The 18,889-nt window shown below is 40.3% G+C and overlaps 1 protein-coding gene across 4 annotated transcripts in view; it reads left to right on the top strand.

The window, feature by feature from the left end:
* The window catches only part of cdh23 (cadherin-related 23), a 205,850-nt gene continuing 186,961 nt past the window's right edge, over positions 1 to 18,889 (top strand). For all 4 annotated transcript variants that reach the window (XM_061789259.1, XM_061789262.1, XM_061789263.1 and 1 more), the window contains exons 1-3: positions 1 to 83; positions 15,278 to 15,368; positions 18,161 to 18,235. In XM_061789259.1, the coding sequence (XP_061645243.1) occupies positions 39 to 83; positions 15,278 to 15,368; positions 18,161 to 18,235 (211 nt within the window). In that variant the 5' untranslated portion in view covers positions 1 to 38. The remainder of the gene's footprint in view (positions 84 to 15,277; positions 15,369 to 18,160; positions 18,236 to 18,889) is intronic.

Below are 18,889 nucleotides of genomic sequence, written 5' to 3'. Positions count from 1 at the left end.
CGGCGCCGTGGACAGAACAGGGGGCTGGCAGGAATGACATGGGTCAGGAACACTGGGAAAGAGGAGACACAAGAGTTAACAAGGTAAGGAGGAGTTGAGTATCTTACATGAGTACGGTGGGCCGTGGTACCGCTAGGAGAGGCTGCAATACTTTGGCGAGGATTCCCTGGAACAGGCAGGCTTAAATGTAGGTGGTGATGAGGGTAGATTGGAGACAGGTGCGTGGCTCAAGGAGAAGCTGAAACAGTGTTGCCTTGGCTGTGTGGTTTGGGTCATTGTCGTGCTGGAAGACCCATTCATGACCCATTTTAAGTTTCCTGGCTGAGAGAAGGAGGTTGTCACCCAGGATTTCATGGTACAAGGCTCCATTCATATTTTCCTCGATGCGGTAAAGTTGACCTGTCATCTTTGCAGAGAAACACCCCCAAAGTATAATAGTATATAATAATACTATAATATTACTATTTATTGTAAGCAAAGTGCTGGTAGGCTAGAGTACTATACGCTTCGCTTTCATGTAGGCCTACAATATAGGAATAGGTTCCATCAGTGTCCCGGCATTTTTTCAGTTGGTGTCGTGACTAGTCTAATAATAGATGTTTTTTTTGTATTTGCCTAAATACACTGTATGTGCGGTGAAGACTCAAAAGTAAAACTACATCTCGCATTCAAGGAGAAGTGTGTCCGTGACTCAAATAAAAAAGGGGGAGCGTGCATTAAAATTAAATTCCACTAGAGGGTAGCACAATCTAAAAAAACAAAACAAAATGCTTTCGGTCTTGGGTTTCACTCTATACCAATGCACTGTTTTGTTTATGTTTTAGCCTACTTAATACTGATTAACCTACTACTTTTTTTCCGCGAAGGGAATATAATACTTTTCCATAATTCTCCTCTGACCATGCAGTACTATAACATTAACTGTAATGTGTTGAAATCACGCAGAGAAGTAATTTATACTCAACCGTTATAAATTACCTTTATAAATGATTAATAATGGATAATTAATTACCTTAATGTATGTACACATGATATACAGAGTCCGCCCCCCAAAATGATACATGATTTAACACCTGCAGACTTTTATCTATGGGGTACCTTATAGCAGGAAACCGACTACACTGGTGGTGCTAATTGTAGAGGCCAAAGGTAACTTGTATTCATCTCATGATGTCTGAACAAATTCGGTGCTCAAATATTGAGACAAAATATTGCTGTATAGTATATATCTTAAAAAGTGAAATAGCTTGATCATTCTTATTGTGGATGGCTCTATCGTTGTGGCAAATACTGATGCTATTATTAGTATACATAATAATAATAATAATAATAGAAATAAGGTGGTAAGTTGTGATCCAGTTCAATCTTATGCTATACCAAAATCACTTCAACAGAGGCATCAACAGCAAGTGTAATCGAGTAGTAATGTTGGTTTGGTGTCTCTGGCTCTGTGAAAATTGTGTTGCTGATTCGTCATTTTCCATTACGTTCCATTTTTAATTCACACCATTGGAATCGCACATTTCAAAAGACGGTGAAATCCTCAATTTGGAAATCACCTTTTGATTGTGTGCACTAAGTTTGTGCCAAGTCACTGTTTTTGATCGATTTCATTGTTGCCACAAACTATTAAGCAAAGCAGTGAATTTGCTTACCTGCAAGACTCACATTCAGCTTATGGGACAGCACCTGTGCGGGTAATGAGCTGCACACAAGTGCAGCGTGCATGGTTTTTTTGCGTGTGGCTCCTTTGCAGCACGGCGGGGCGTGCAATGGGTGATGACCAGGGCGAGGTGCGCGCTGATCGAGTCAAGGCAGCGGGAGAGATAGTGTAGAGGCAGGGAGGGAGAGAGGGAGGGAAAGAGGGGAGCGCATTCTTGGCGAGGCATCACAGCAGGACAAGAGATCCAATCTCGAGGTTGTCAGCCGGAGACGGACCCGGACAGGGAAGGTAGGATGATGCGAGAATGACTTCAGCCTAATTATCACCCACCTCCTCATCGTCATCGGTCTGCATGTTAGTTGACTCCCCAATGCGTCGGGGGAGACCATTGCGTTGGAGCGGTCGTTTCTGTGGTTCACTTAATAACACATTTCTTACTCATTTGACACCACATTTAATTAACTCATTGCATTTGTTTAACGAGTCTTATACAATTATAAGTCCATCCCCAAATTGTGTGTGTTTTCCTCCCCTTAGTGGATGTTCCTCGACATTTTTTTTTTTTTAAATGACCTGCCAGTTCAGTGGGATGACAAAGTCCATTAAAAGTTTTTGGGCAACTTCTGTTATTACCGTCTGCTTACGTCGCGAGTAAACGGTCGATGGAGGTGTCAGGTGAGCACCATTATATCAGGTAGCTGCACAGTGACTTCAGACGTGCCTGCTGGGGAGCGCCTTGCACCCACTTACTTATTTATGTATCTGTAACTCGATGCGACGTCAGTTTAATACTTTGACTACTTAACAAGTTGTCATTTTGATAATAATATTTGTCTGTTTTCGCTGGTTCTTTTGAATGCAGATGAATGACATTCATTAGTTACCTTTGCCTTTGATTTTTCCAACGTATTTAGACTAAAGTGAATGCAAAAAACAATTCGATTCAAAGCTGCTTTGTTTGAAGCAAAATGGAAAAAATAATGCCATGTGAATGTTTTGAAATGTTCACCAGTAGGGCAGTAGATGACAGCAGACTCCATTAGAGCAATCTCTTTTGAGAGAATCATATGAATATTCATTGACGTGGCAGATACGAGCAGACATAAAACGATTCCCCGGGAGTAAAAAATACATTAACATGTCAGAAATATTTCCATATGTTTAATTTACAATTTAATTGGCCTTTAGTAGGAACCAGTAGCCCCAATGCCACATTTGGTATGGCTTCATAGGCAATTCAACTTTTTCAGTTGAGAAAATGGTATATTGGATTATTCACTTGTGGGTTGTAGATGACAAGTGAACTTGTTTATGGTTTACTGTTAGCGAAAAATACAGTTATGTCCTATCTTGTCTCGACCTGCTTTTTCCCCCATCAATCTGACACTTCTGCTAAATGTAAGATTAGCAATGATGTGGAAATGCAAAATATACGTATAAAACAAGTATTATTCTATCATCTTTATTTCACAAATCAAAGTTTTATGATTGCGATAAGCTGGAGCTGCAGCCTCTTCCCCATTTGTTATGTAGTGAGCGTATATGTCTGACTTTTGGCCTCTCTGAGTGTGACTCTCATTTCATGAGTGTGACTCTCATTGAGAGTGTCTCATTGAGAGTCACACTCATGAAATTCATTCAGAATAGGGGAAAAAAAGTAAAATTGGGGAGTACATATCTGACACGTTGACTGACAGACTCAAATGGAACACAATATAAGGAATAGAGGACTGTGCGTTATGAGGTCTCTGAGACGAGGCAGAGCAATGTGAGCTCAAGGAAAGATTTCAGTGATTTCAAATGGGAAGTGGCGTAAAAGTGTTGAGTGGGAAAAGGGAGCGAAGGTGATGTATGATGTGGAAAAACTTGTTTATTTTGTGGTGGTGGTTGCTGGCATGGTGCCTGTACTAATCCTTGTAGCGTTGCCATGTTGAAGTTGTGATGAGCCTTCATCCTTTGGGGAAGGCCCGACATTGATTGCCAGGGTGTGAAGGCTTCTAAATATAAACTTGTCTTGTACGTATATGTATTTGATTAAATCAGACCATGACCCATTAGTATGTTCTTCATCTTTTCTACTGCAACCTAGGTCAATGGTTACACACCACATTATGCATTTGTAGGTATATATTTGAACAGTGTCATTGAACACGTCCGTAGGTGCACTTGCACAATTAAATATGCCTGTTAATAATCTAGTTGCAAAATAAATTATGCTTTTGATTAGCATTATCAGAGATGTATAAATGTAACAATGTTAATGACTGTGAACAAATGTATGTAGCAAATATTGTTGAAGTTTGTAGTAGAGTACAACTATATTGCATCACACCGCAAGGTGTTTCTAACATTACAGTTACCTTATTTAACAATATAATGGGCACAGCGGGTGGCACTGTTGGGCATTTGTTTAGCATGTCTGCCTTCGATTCAAAAGCATCTAGCTGCCTGTTATTTCCATGGTTAGGTGGGTCTTTCCGGCTTCCTCCCACATTTCAAATAACCTGCATTTTAGTTTAATTGAAAACTGAATTGCCCATAGGTGTGAAAGTGTGAATGATAGTTTGTCTGTACCATACAGTATATGTCCTGGTATTAACTGGTGATCTGTATGGGGTATATACCCTGCCTCTTGTCCGCAGTCAAATGGGACAGGCTCCAGCTCACCAGTGACCCTGTACAGCAGCGCTCTCCCACCACCATTTTAATGTACCCTGGCAAACTTAAGGCAGGCCTGTACATGTGCGCTTTTCCATTATGCGTTTTTGTAAGTTGGGAAAGAATATGGCCACACCACAGAGGTGTGTTTCAATTAGATTAGAGACCGCCTGGAAATCATGGACTTTTTTTCTTCTTCCTGAGACTTGTAAATGTCATTGATATCCATGAAACTGCATGTTTTTTTTTTTTAATTCTGTCTCAAATAAATCCAGTAAAAGTAGTTTGATCAGAACACCGTGATTATGACTGAATGCATGTTTGGAGGTCTATCAATATCAACATATAAATATAGGCGGCACGGTGGACGACTTGTTAGAGCGTCTGCCTCACAGTTCTGAGGACCGTTTCAGTTGTTACTGTAAAACACGGCCTTCATTCCCCAGAGGGCAAAGACCCTCTGCCTACGGCAGCGGGCAGACAAGCTTGGCGGCAAAGGGTGCTAAGAATCACCGGGTTAATTATGGCTGCTTACGGACAACGGACTTGGCTATGCTAGACCAGAATACGGTTACTCCTACAAACATTTTAAATCAAACCAAAGGACAATCTTTAGAAGTAGCAAGAAAGAATCAAAAAAGACAACGCACAAAATCTTATTTTTGGGACGGTCAACGTGCGAAGGACGATTCAAGGACGATTCTCGATTAGAAGAGCTACAACATGAGCTAGAATATATATACACACAGACCCTTTAGAATAGAATTAGAATGTCATGGAAAAGTTAATTTATTTCCAAAATTTCATTCAAAAACGTAAACCTTCATAAATGATAGATTCAGGGCTCACAATTTTAAGTATTTATTTGTTTATTTTTACATAATTTGGGCTTCCAGCTCATAAAACCCACAAAATCAGGAATTAAAGATATTACAATACTGTAAAGAAATCATTTACTTCTCAGTTTTTATAGAAAAAAAAGACAGAAATTAGGGTCACATTAAATCAATCAAAATATGGTACTTTCAAAACGATACATTAATCTTCAATACTTGATTGGGAATCCCTTTGCTTGAATCACTGCCTGGATGCGCCGTGGCATTGAAGCAATCAGCCTGTGGCATTGCCTGGGAGTTATGGAAGCCCAGATTTCCTTAATGCTTGCTGTCAGTTCTTCTTTGTTTTTGGGTCTGGTGCCCCTCATTTTCCTCTTGATAATACCCCATAGATTCTCAATGGGGCTTAGATCCAGCAAGTTGGCAGGCCAGTCAAGCACTGTGATGGCATGGACATCAAACCAGGTTTTGGTGTTTCTGGCAGTATAGGTAGGGGCCAGGTCCTGCTGGAAGATGAAATCTGCATCTCTTTTTTTTTCTTCCGGCTGTTAGGTCAAGCAGATGGAGGATCTGTATACCTTTTATGCCAGAACAGTTTTACTGTGTCACAGAGGGGTTTTTAAGCTTCCACTGTGGTTTCTTAGTATTATAATTGATGTTTATTGAGAATCAGAGTTGAACAGAACAAAGTTTCTAGAGGGGAGAGCGAAACGTAAACAGGATGAGAAAAGTAAGTAATTGTAAACAGGATGAGAAAAGTAAGTCATTACATTATCTACAACAATGAAACATTAAATATGTGTTGCATGGGGCTGTAGTGCTACACCCTGTGAGGGAAGGACCGGACAAGGACAGGAGAAGAAGCATGCAGGACAAGGGTCGTGAACCCGGCTGTACAACTGAAGTGTGGTGGGATTGACTATGTAAATTATAAAAGTCTATAGGACGAGAGTGTGAGTGAGGGGATACCCAAGCAATTTGCATATTCATGAGTTATTTGTCGCAATATGTGAGTGGCCCCACACCCAGTGAAGGAGTCCCAGGGGTGTGTTCCTGCGGACACATGCAAGTGAATTGACACCGCTTTATATGCACAAAGACTGACAGAAGTGTCCTGTAATTGCTGTGCCCGCACCGCGGAGGCTGAGGACCCCACCCAATCAATCGAGGGGCGGGATCGGGCCCAGGGGTCCACCCGAGAGCAGCCCGGCGGACGGGACACGTCCCACACCGAGGGACCCAGGGCAGTCCGGCGGCCCCACCGACAACTGGCCACCCGGTGGGGGCTACAGGGGCCCAATGCCAGCCCACCAGCCAACATCCCCCCTCCCCGCAAGGGGCCTTCACGCCCCCCCCCCCCCCCCCCCCACCCCTAGGAGAGACAGACCCCCCCACCCCTCCACCCAACCTGCAGGGCCCGCGATGGGCTGCCAAGCACTGCTGTTTAACAGCCCCCCCCCCCCCCCCCCCACCCACGACCCACCGTCCCCCACAGATGGGTGTATGTGGTGCATTATAATGTGGGGATGAGTGTGTGGGATGCATTTCAAATCCAGGGGGGCAGGCAGGGCAGAGGGGCAGGGCAGGGTGAAATCTGCATCTCCATACAGATCCTCAGCAGAAGGAATCATCAAGTCCAATAAAACATTCTGGTAGACTGTTGCAGTGACCTTGGGTTTAAGAAAGCAGAGTTTCCCAACATCTGCACTGGAAATTGCACCCCAAATCATGACTTACTGTGGATATTACAGATAGGACCTCAAGCAGTTGACAGTTGACGTCTGAATGTGGTGTTTTCTTAAGCTGTGACTCCCGCCTCATTCCACTCTTTCTGGATCTCTGCTGGATTCTTGAATCTTCTGTGTTTTATAATCCGCTGAAGGTATTTTGCTGGTGCATCTTCTCCTGCCACATTTTGTCCTTGCACAAGACTTTCCATTGATATTGCTGGACACAGCACTCTGTGAACAGCCAGTATCCTTAGCTATGAACTTTTGTGGCTTACCCATCCTATGGAGGGTATCAGTGAGGGTATTCTGGCCAGTTGTCAAGTCTGCAGTCTTCCCCCATATTGGACCCAACTGAGACAATTGAACCAAACTGAAGCAATTTGATGACACCTGTCGAAACCTGTGCAGGTGCTTTGAGTTTAATAGATGATTAGTGTGTGACACTCAGTTTAAAACATTTATGGCCTGCAAAGTTTCGGCTGATAAAAATAAACAAAGAAATACTTGAAATTGTTTAAATTGTGGGCCCTGAATCTATCATCTATGAAAGTTTAACTTTTTGAATAGAATTATGGAAATAAATAAACCTTTCCATGATATTCAATTTTTTTGGTAAAGGTCTGTAAAAGGGTCTATATATATATATATATATATATATATATATATGTGTGTGTGTGTGAATTATGGATTTTCTTTTACTTTTAGTGGTTTAAATACCATACTCTTTTGAGATTTTGTTTTAAACTTCAACCAGTCCAGGTTGTACCCTGCCTCTCGCTAAAATTCAACTTGTGACCCTAACCCTAAATTCAGCTTACCTGTGACCCTAACGAGGACAAGTGTATACAAAATGGATGGATACTTTTGAAATACAGTAAAGAAAACATCATAAAGCGAGCGATGGATACATTTCATTAAATTTGAAATCTCCAAAATTCCTATCTACAGCCATACTATGAAATTAACTTCCGCCATGTAAAACCAGCAAGCAGGAATTTAATGGCCAAGCTGTGTGACAAATTCTCATTTTTGATCATCACACACGGGATGCTGTCATAAAATGTGGCTGCAATGGTAGGCGGTGATATAGGACAGGGAGAGAGACAGTGAGGGTGAAATGAAAGGGGCAACGATGCTGGATGAGGAGGGAGGTGAAGTGTTGAGATGCAAAGGTAATCTGTGCTGAGGAGGAGCTACTAAATTGTCTGTTTTGACTACAACAGGATAAAAGCCATCAGCTGTTATCGGGGAGCTGTGACTCCACACGGACGTTGAGGAAAACAAAAGTAGATGAATGAGTTTCTGCAGGCTACTGTATGCCCTCTGACACCACCAGTTTGTGTTGATGTTGCTACATGGCGCTTTGCTGCCTACCTTATTACAAAATGTGTTGGTCAAGGGACAAGAGACTCTGCTTGATAAACAACCACAAACGACTGACTGAGAATTCAAGGACGGAACCTACATTATGGATTCATGGAATGTCTTTGCAGAAAGGTATAATTGACAGGAAAATGGAATTGAGACTGTTGAGATAGTGCACTTCGAAATATTGTAGTGCATATCTGAGGCCACACTTCATCAAGATCCATTAAGGCATAACCATAAAATATTTTATTGTGTGACACCATCTTTCCTGTTAACCTGGCCAGAATAAGCAACATTCAAAAAATATACCTCTAATCATCATTTGTGTCCTATTCACCTATAGTCCAGAACCTACTTTGTAGAATACATTAAAAAATAGCACATTGAGCTACACTTCAGTGCAAAAGTACAGTATAAGCTAATCAAACTTGTGTAGTGAGGGTCGATTCAAACTGCATTTTTAGGGAAATGATTTTGGCATTTATCACAACCCCTATGGGTCTGGCTCAAATTGCTTTTGAGGCAGGTTGGTATTTAGGTTGGCAGAAATGTTGTTATTATGGTAGGACATAGGATGTTATGATACATGATCTGTTGGTATCTTTAAAGTTATTTGTATTGTGTATAGTCAAAGAGTCACTGTATTGGCAATTACTTATTGACCCGCACTCCTATAAAGACATTTGGTACAATGGCGGCCATGTCCTTAATTTATCTTTCTCAATTATCAGGGTTTTGAATCGCTCGCAATTTGACTGTTCAGGTTGTCTTGGAAGATGTTTCACCTCTCATCTGAGCAGTCTTCATCAGTCAATGATCAAAGACGGGCATGGTGTAGGACCAAAGTATTGATCCTCCAAGATAGAGGCAGACCCCGACCAAAGATGGGTTCACTCTTTTGGGATGAAGTGATGACGCCTGCTTGGATGAGAGGCAAAACATCTAAGACAACTTAAACACTCCACTTGCGATTGATTCAATACCTTTAAAATACAATGACCAGGATGAGAATATTCACAAGAATATTTTCAGCAGATGTGTATGTCAGTCCCGTTAGGCTGCGTAAAAATAAAATCAGGAGAAGAAAAAGACACTGGAAGAGTTATCTTTATTGCCTCCCTGCAAACTCAATGATGGAATGGATGGCCAAAACAATTTGTCAATCACAAAATACCATCCAAAGTACAACACACAATTACTACTACTACTACTAAACACACACACAGACACACACACACACTTAGCACTGTTCGTCACAAACGCTTGACATTTAATGTAGCAATACTTGACCTCCTTCAATGCAGAATTAGTCCAAAGTGTCACACAGTGTACATGTGTATCAATCACTATATTACTCTTTAGTCATCCTCATTTGTCTTTGACAATTCACTGTTGCACAGGATGTTTTTATATGACTTGATAAAGTGTTTCATGATGAAGGATGTAACACGGCACTACCATCATCTTCATAAAGATCACTGTCACCACAGGTGTTGTGTAAACTGCACCGCCTCCTGCTGTGTTTTAAACACTGTGTACACGATCACGAAGGCTCCTGGTAGCATCTCCAGTGGAAGTGCAGGGATTGGCCGGTTAGATGTTACAGCAATGTCCTCTCTTAGCCTGGCAGGGAGTTTATAATTTTGTATCTATTATTGAGGGGAGGTTTCAGCCAAGGTACATTTTCAATAGGCGAGTCAGATGGGAGCCTTCTTCATTTCGAGTGAGGTGGAAAAGGTAGATTTCATACTCTGTAATTCAGAAATGATATGTCTATAGAAAAGAACTGAACACCAGAACTGCATTTTCTACTCGTTTGAATAAAATGTTTGTTAATCCATGACAAATAAAATACTACTGTAAACAAGTAATACATTCAACTGTGCCTCATATTCCCCTAATGAAAGTCAACATGAAGTGGTGTATATGTTTAATCAAACTCATTACAAAGATAATAAATGAATGCATTTAAGATACTGACCTCATCTTAAAAATTTTTTTCAAAATATTCCAATATCCAAGCCATCCTTTTTAAAAGAAAATAAATCTACCAGTCTTTCCTTTTGATCATCATCCAATAATTGAATGACAGCTTGTCTTGGCTCTAAAAGTGTCATCGCAACCACAAAGCCCTAGCAGAGCTCCCTTGTGCAAAAGATAAAACTTTACCACACGTACGAGATGCACAGAGCTGTAAAGTTATCCGTTTAAGATGCTCAACTTATACCACTGAGCAATAAGTAGCATCCAGATCTACCTTGTTGCGTCCTCACAGCTAAATGAGCTAAAAGGTGCATTATCACGGCTACACTGTGGTCAACTCGTTAGCACGTCTGCTGCACAGTTCTGGGGACCTGGGTTCAAATCCGGCCTCGCCTGTGTGGAATTTGCATGTTCCCCTTGTGCCTATGTGGGTTTTCTCCGGGTACTCCGGTTTCCCAAAAATGAATCCTAGGTAATTTGAAGACTAAATTGCCCATAGGTGGGAATAGGTGAGTGCAAATGGTATTGTCTGTATGTGACCTGCGATTGGCTGGCAACCAGTTCAGAGTGTCAGCCGTCTCTCGCCCAGAATCAGCTGAGATAGGCGCCAGCATGCCCGTGACCCTAGTGAGGATTAGCGGTACGGAGAATGGAAGGATGATGGAGCATCATTGCCACCTAGTGTTGTGGAGGGGGACATAGTTTCACCTATGATGGAATTAAACCTAATGTGAAAGCAAACCACATCTTGAACTTGCTGACATAACAGCATCTGCTCCTCAGGTACAACTTTTGATATTTCTTCCTGTGTTTTGAGAAAATGTTTGCCCATTTATCCAAAAGAAGCTGTACAATAAATTCAAAGGGGATAAGTGGACAAGATTACAGTCACCATTCTAGTTCAGTTATCATTTTTTGCACTGTTTTACCATGTTTGATTATACCCTTTTATTTATGTAGCACGACATGATCGGCTGTCTAAATGTCAACATGTTGACCTGTCATGTCATTCAAATGAGCTTCGCAGAGTCATCCTTTAAGTGTCATGTCATGTTGATGATAAAAAGATCAGGAGGGTGGGACAAATGTCATTACGCAGCTCATCGGAGCAGCACTGCACCTCCACCCCCCTTGACAAAGCCAAATGTCTGTTAATTTTCTGATCACTGTGCTAATGACTGATGGCTTTTTCATGAGGACAGAAAGCTGACTGAAAATGATCATTGATTTGCTGGGATAATCCACACCTGAGGCCCACCTCTTCCAGTAAGAAGAGTACCTTTGAGGTTAAGGCCAATCAGACACAATGGCCATGTAATCAATAATTTGGAGTGCTGGAAGCCTGAAGAAATAGGATCATCTCTTTGGTGATATCGCAGCGGCTCCACATATTACTCATCTCTTTATACGGCCTTAATCACACATTACTCTTACATATGCTGTAAAACTACCACTCTTTAAATAGACGGGGGGTGGGCTAAATGAAGCTGGACTGTACCCAATGGGTGCCGTATGTGTTCTCAATAGACTGCATTTAATAATTAATTTAGCACAGGATGCAGGGCATGTCTGCAAGTGTTACAGGTTAATACTTTACACTGGACTTCATTTAATACATTCTAAATAGTTTCCATCTATCCATCCATTTTCTATACCACTGGTACTCATGAGGGTCTTGGGTGAGCTGGAGCCTATCCCAGCTGACTTTAGGCCACAGGTGGGGTACGCCCTGGTAGCCTGGTCACACTGCTCACCAGCTAATAACAGCGTTCACGGCACCTTGTACTCCCAGGTGGTTTCTCACCCAACAACTAACCAGGTTACTTAGCTTCCGAGATCAGACGAGATTGGACGTTCACAGAGTAGTACGGCCTCAAGCCCTCAAAATAGTTCCAATTTTATAACTTCTGGAGAGTGAAAGAAACTACTGATCATAGTGTCAATGATAATTGATGAAAAAAATATTTTGACTGGACTGTAATGTATTGCGTTAAAGCAATCTGTTTCTTTCCTTTTTTACATGAGGGTATAAAACAAATTATACAACTGTAGATGACAATAACATGAACCAGACACATTATTTGGCACAACACATTAGTAAGATTCAATCTCAGTAGATTGTACAATGATTCCTCATGATGTGACCACAAAGAATAACACATATAGGGAAAGTGACAAGTGACTAAAACGAATGACACAAAAGGCAGTGCGGGACTGGTATGAAAAGCTGTCATGGGTGAACGAGGTGAGCAGAAGATGAGCAGAGACCCTGGCAGAGGAGGAGGAAAGTGAAGGCTTAATACATTGTGACAGTACAGTCAGCAGAGTGGGACAGCGCCACAGTGGGGAGCAGCTTGCATCAGCAATTACCCTGCTGTTTAGTCATGTCCTACACTGTTTAATTGCCACGTACATAAGTGAGTGAGGGGAACATCCCATCATGTCCTAATAGTGTTTTTACACTAATCATTAACCTATGTGCAGATCTGCCTTAATTTTATTCACCTCTGCTCAGGTAGATGGTACCAGGTATGAAATGTACAAACATAAACATATTAATACAACTGAATAGAAACAAGAGCGTGTATACATGTATACAATAATGTTACATTATAGTATTTGCCCAGTGTACCACCTGAATGGCCACAGATACCAAGACTTGAATTCTACAGAAATACTAAACATAATTTTCTGTGCTCGTCGAACGATACACCTCTGAACCGTGTGGTAATAAATGACTAGACCACTATTAGGAATGTGAAATTGGATGGACTTTTCTTTTGTAAGTAGACCTTTAATTAAATGGAAATAAAATGGACTGAAGGCAGCACAATGTCACAGTGGTTAGCACGTCTGCCGGCTTCCTCCTACATTTCAAAAATGTATGATTAATTATGATAGATTAATTGAAGAATATAAATTGTCCATAGGTATGAATGTAGGTGTGAAGGATTGTTTGTCTATATGCATATTGCGATTGGCTAGGGTCCAAAGTCAGCTCTGATTGGCTCTAGCTCAACCATGACCCTGATGTCAACAATTGGTATATAAAATGGATGGATGGATGGAAAATAGACACCTCACAATTTTCTGCATAATGTCAGGCTTGCAGTGACCTTCACCAAGCCCTACTTAATATAAGTGCACACGTTGTCATGTACTTGTTTTTTCAGGTATGAAATGAAATATTTTTACAATTGTGCTGGAAATTCATTCAATTTTGGACTGCTTACGGTGGCCCAAATAAAAAAGAAAACATATTTAAGAAGACAGTTGGTTAACTGTTAAGGTTTCACTAGAAAACAAGCAATGTATAGATGTTTTATGCATTGTTCCAGTGTATGGGAAAAAATCCAATGAAACAGAGGAAACCAATTAAAAGCACACATACAGAGGCATTTACCACAATCCAGCTTTTCATTACATTCCATCTCTTTCACATTCACTTGGAAATGTTTGCTGCTTTGTCAACCTTTAATCCCACGTCATATCTCTAAAAGCTCCACGACAAATGGACAGCAAAGAGTAACATTAAGGAGCATTTGCATTTGATTTTATTGTCACACATTTTTGTACTTAAATGCATATCTGTATTCTGCTATTGTACAATCAGATAAGTGGGGGGACAAACAGTGCTATGCGCTATGCATTTAAAAGCTACCATCACTTGAAACTGTGATGACACTAGGCACTAGAGGAATTTAGAAAGATAACCCTTCAAAAATTAAATTGCTAGCATTTAAGATTGGTCACTATTGCAAGGCCACACACCGACATTTTTTGATTGTAGAGGGAAAAATAGGAGTAGGATGAACATTGTGAGTGTGTGTGGGGGTAGGGGGAGGGGTGGGGACAGACATCACAAAAGGCCTTGCACACCTTCAAAATCAAAGACATTTTAAACATTACAAGTATGAATAACTTGGGTTGTGCAGCAACCATCACTTTAATTGAGGCAATAAATCTAAGAATATCAACATTAATCTGCAGAACAGAGAGTCAAACCATTTATATATCCTAATTGCTAGAGATGTCAAAAGGCAGTTTGTTGTGGTGTTGAGGAGGTGAAAAAGGGTTGCACCATTGGAGGTGAAGTGTCAGGCATGGGACTAGATCAGGAGGACAGGTACGGAACAAGGTGACGACGAAACAGGTGTGGAAAGTGGTGACAGAGAAAATGGGTGAACAAAACAACAATGAGCTTTACTTGGTTGCCTCCATTGACCACCACACGGCGGTCCTGTATAAAAGGGCAAATGGGTAAAGGTTAGAGAGAAAAGAAATAGGTGAGGGCATGCACAGATCAGAAAAAAAAAACATGACAAAAATTGATAGGGAGTAGACAAACCACAAGGGGGGGAAACAGGCTGATGGGCCGAAAAACAATCATATGAAACACAAGAAACACTGGACGCTGGTGAAGAAGGACATATAGCAAAGAACAAGAGGCCTTACTGGCTGAGGGGGGCTTTGTCGAAAGGCTGAGGACGAGCTCAGCGATGGCAAGTAGGCAGACGCTTGCTCCTGTCATTCCGCCAAAAGGGAGTTTTTGTGGTGGAGTGGAGGCAAAACGGCAGGTGGACCCAAGTGCAGGGAAGCAGGCAAGGCAGGAATGGATCTCCAAAAATATAGTTAAAGTTCAAATAGAAGGCAAACAAGGGTGCTGGACAGCAGGATCTAAAATCATTATGAGATAGTTCCAAAAAAAAAAAAAAAAAAAAGACAAAACGGCAGAAAGACTTACTACCACAGATGACAGGACATGTTAAGCCACAGAATACCACATCAGTCATGACATTTCAAGATATAGTCCTACACTGGAGTATTTTTAGCTCTACACAAAGGAAATTATTCTTAAATAATTTGAATAAAGAAGCACATTTCTTGATGAGGGTACTTCAACACAGATTTTGTGTTTGTGTTTTTGCGATAAATCTAACTTGAATTCACACTTACATAATCAAAACTTCCGTCAGAACATTAAGTTTAACACCTAGGACTGAATCTGTATTTTGACTATGTGTGTTTTCGTTTTTCAGGTGCAGGTGATGTCACTGAGTGTGGGTATCGGTAGCAGGATGACATTTGCCGAGCTCCTCCTTCCGTTCCTTATTCTACACGCCTGTGAAGGTGAGCTGTTCTCACTATTAATATTAAATGTATAATTCAGCAAAGACAAGACTATGGTTTTAATTCCAAAGAAGAGGCATCCATTTCACCTTCTAATTTATACTAAGACCATTTATTCCTACAAACAATAAATTTTCTGATTAGTTTAGCAAATTAGGTAATTAATGCCAAAACATATTTCGTCATTGTTGTTTAAAGTACTGTATGTGAGCAGCTGAATTTGAGATTTAGAATTAGTGATGTGTATAATTTGTCTGTTACAGAAAGCAAATCAAGAAAAAACAATATTCCTTAAGAATCAGTTAGGTGTACTGTGAACATCTTTTGTTCGATACAGCAATTAAGATTTGACAGCCAATAATTGTCTCTGTCATCTCCTTGTGATCACTTGTCTGAAAGAATTCTCTTGTGCCTCCGCAAATAAAGCATCCTCGTACCTTTTTTGACACCTTTTGCTTTCAGCCCGTGCAATTCATTTCACGTTTCATCATCTCTATAGTCCTTCTTCTTTCTGTTCTACTTATTCCTCATCTGCCTTGTCTGCAATTGTCCTACAAACTTCTTCAGAATGTTTTTGTGTTCTTGCTGAGTGTGCCATATGAGTGTCTGAGTTGGACATAGCGAAGGAGCTTAAGCACAGTGTAAAGTCACGCTAAATGTCTCACAGTGACAGGCAGGAGACACATCCAATCACACGCAGCGGTGAAGCAGTAGAGAATATTATTAAGCGAATGCCACCACATGTTTCCATCAAGCACAATGAGTGTTTTTTTTAAATAACTGGAGTCCCTCGCCCTTTTCCCGCTATTGTTATTTGACACCTTGTGTCTGCATGCTGTTTATGTTCACCCATCATTCTTCTCTCCTTTGTTGTCTCCTCTTCACCTTCACCTTTGTCCTGTCTTTACCAAGCCATTAGCATGTTGAACCTGTACCCCTCCTCATCTGCTAAACTAGATAGATGATCACTGCTGTCTTTACTTACTGGCTACAATTGATCTGCATTTCATGATCCAAGCATAACATCTAACGACACATGGGCTTGCAAAATGTTTTTTTTTTTTTTTTTTTTTTAACCACCAATTGGTACAGTTACGTGCACCATGAACGGTAAGGCAATGGTAGAGAGGTGGTAATTTGTTAGACATCTGTTTCTTCAGGGAGAATGATCATATGGGATACAGCAGCTAGTCAAATTGTAATGTAATGATTGCCAAACACAAAATCATGACGATTAGGGCACTTTCAATGATTGACATGTTATACTAGCCAATGATTGGATGACCAGTGACTGAAAAGATGGCCATTAATGGATGATCCAGTCCGTCTGTGCAGGAGGGGGGGGATTTGAACTGAAGTGCAAGTCAGAGCAATACGTGCTGATACAATTTTTTCATATAGCCTACTCTGACTTGTTTTCCAACGACGTTCAATCGATACAAAAAGTCTTCTGAAGTAATGTGACCCATTTCAAACTGGTTATGTTAGGGGAATAGAGAACATTTGGTCATCCTGATGCAGGGATGTCCAATTTATTTTTGTCACAGGCAGCAATGTAGTTATGGTTATGACTGTGAAACCATATAAATGCTTAATCGCCTGTCATATTATCACATATACACAACAAATTGATTGATAGCTAGTTTTGAAATTAGAAGTCAAGGAAAATAATTTGTTCCACTACTGCTCAAATTACTGTTCTGTAAAAAGGGATTTGGTCAGAAAATAATGCTTACAAAATCTGAACGTTAATATTTAGTACATATGACAATTCAAAATTTTGCTACAGATTTTAGCGAGAATCATGGAATTTGATGCGCAAGATTTGCTGTTGCGGGCCACATAGAATTATGTGGGGGGCCGGATCTGGGCCTTGAGTTTGACACCTTTGTCCTAATGTAATGGAAATTCACCAGAGCTGGCTGCTACCTGTGGTCGGATAAGATTTTTCTTTAGACTTGGTGAAGCAGTATGTGGCTCATTAACAACTGTTTTTTTTCAATATATTTTTAAGTATTTGTCAACAATTAAATAGTCTGCATTCATGTGTTTGTTAAGGACTACCTAAGCGTCATTCTATAGGAATAAAAGAAAATTCTGGGCGTTTTTACAACTGAATTTCTCAACAGAGCCTCCAGTGTGTGCCACTGAAATTACTGATAAAAAAAGGTTCTCCAATTTCTCCACTGATATGTACTCTTCAGTTGTTGCTAGCCTACTGTTTGCACAGTGCAAATAATAAGTAACACATAATGCCATTGTTACTTTACATATTTACATTGTCCTTTGCTTTGATTATTATGACACAAGCGCAGAAGCAAATAAATACATAAATAAATAGCAAACCATCACTTTGATCAATTAAGTATTTTGCAAAACAAAACAAAAAAAAAGTATAAGGAACATTATTGTTTGATAATTTTATGTTTTTGATGATGATAAATAATGATTTTAGATAGTTTTGAAGGATTTCATGTAAAGTAAGCGTAAAGCAATGTAGTTAGAAAAACTTGAGTCATTTTCTGGTTATTTCCAAAAGTGGTGTAAAATAATATGCCCAAAACCTAACCCTTTAACCACTTGTAATGATGGCATGGCACACTCCTGGTCTATTATTATGTGGTGTTTTTGGGGTTTGCACATACACATTGAGCTTATTTTTCTGACAACATTAGCTAATACTTAATGTGACGAATAAACAACCCAGATAAAATGTTGAAACGCAACCATTCCATCAAAAGATTCCAGGCTACAATGGGAATGACTATTCTTTGCTTTCCTCTGGCTCATAGGATCCAACCAGCCGCCACGTTTCCTGAACTACTTCTTCTCAACGTACCTTCTCATCTACGAAGATATGCCTGTTGGTGAGTCTGTGTGGGCTGTCACTATGCTCTATAGCATGCTCAATTATACGCTGTTTGAAGAAAGTATGGTAAAACAATCTTTGTCATTTCTGCTTTGAGTATTGGGAACATAAACTGAGAAAGAAAACAATGCAAAGGGATGTCAAAATAAGAACTGACAGTGATTGCAATGGCTGTTTTCTATCTGGATGTTCTTATATGTACTGTGAGCAGAAATAGATTCCAATTTCTGATGCCAGCATTATAATCCTGGGGTAGTGGATTTTTCAGACAATAAAGTTTTAATATTATTAATATTCATATTCTTATACTGAATATATTGTGCCATGGCTATTTGGGTAAAACATCACACGTATCTGAAATCCTCCATGACACGGTTCTATTCCTCCTCACATTTATTTGATGTTTTTCCTGTTGGCTGCGGTGATTGACAGATCAATTTGGTGACGCCTGTCTTTTCATCATCTCTTGCTGTGTCAAAGGACAGGAATTTTTTTTATATTTGATTGATCTCAGGGGCTGTGTGTTTTGTTGTTGTTTATTTTATTTTTTTTGTGACATGACCTTTCGACACTATAAGACAGTGGTCTTGCTTATCAAAGCCTGTTCTCTCAGATTTGAAGCATGTGCTTATATGCTTCCTGCTAACAACTT

Source organism: Phyllopteryx taeniolatus, chromosome 11, assembly GCF_024500385.1.
Source record: "Phyllopteryx taeniolatus isolate TA_2022b chromosome 11, UOR_Ptae_1.2, whole genome shotgun sequence".
Taxonomy (NCBI): Eukaryota; Metazoa; Chordata; class Actinopteri; order Syngnathiformes; family Syngnathidae; genus Phyllopteryx; species Phyllopteryx taeniolatus.
This window is presented reverse-complemented; position numbering and strand designations above follow the sequence as displayed.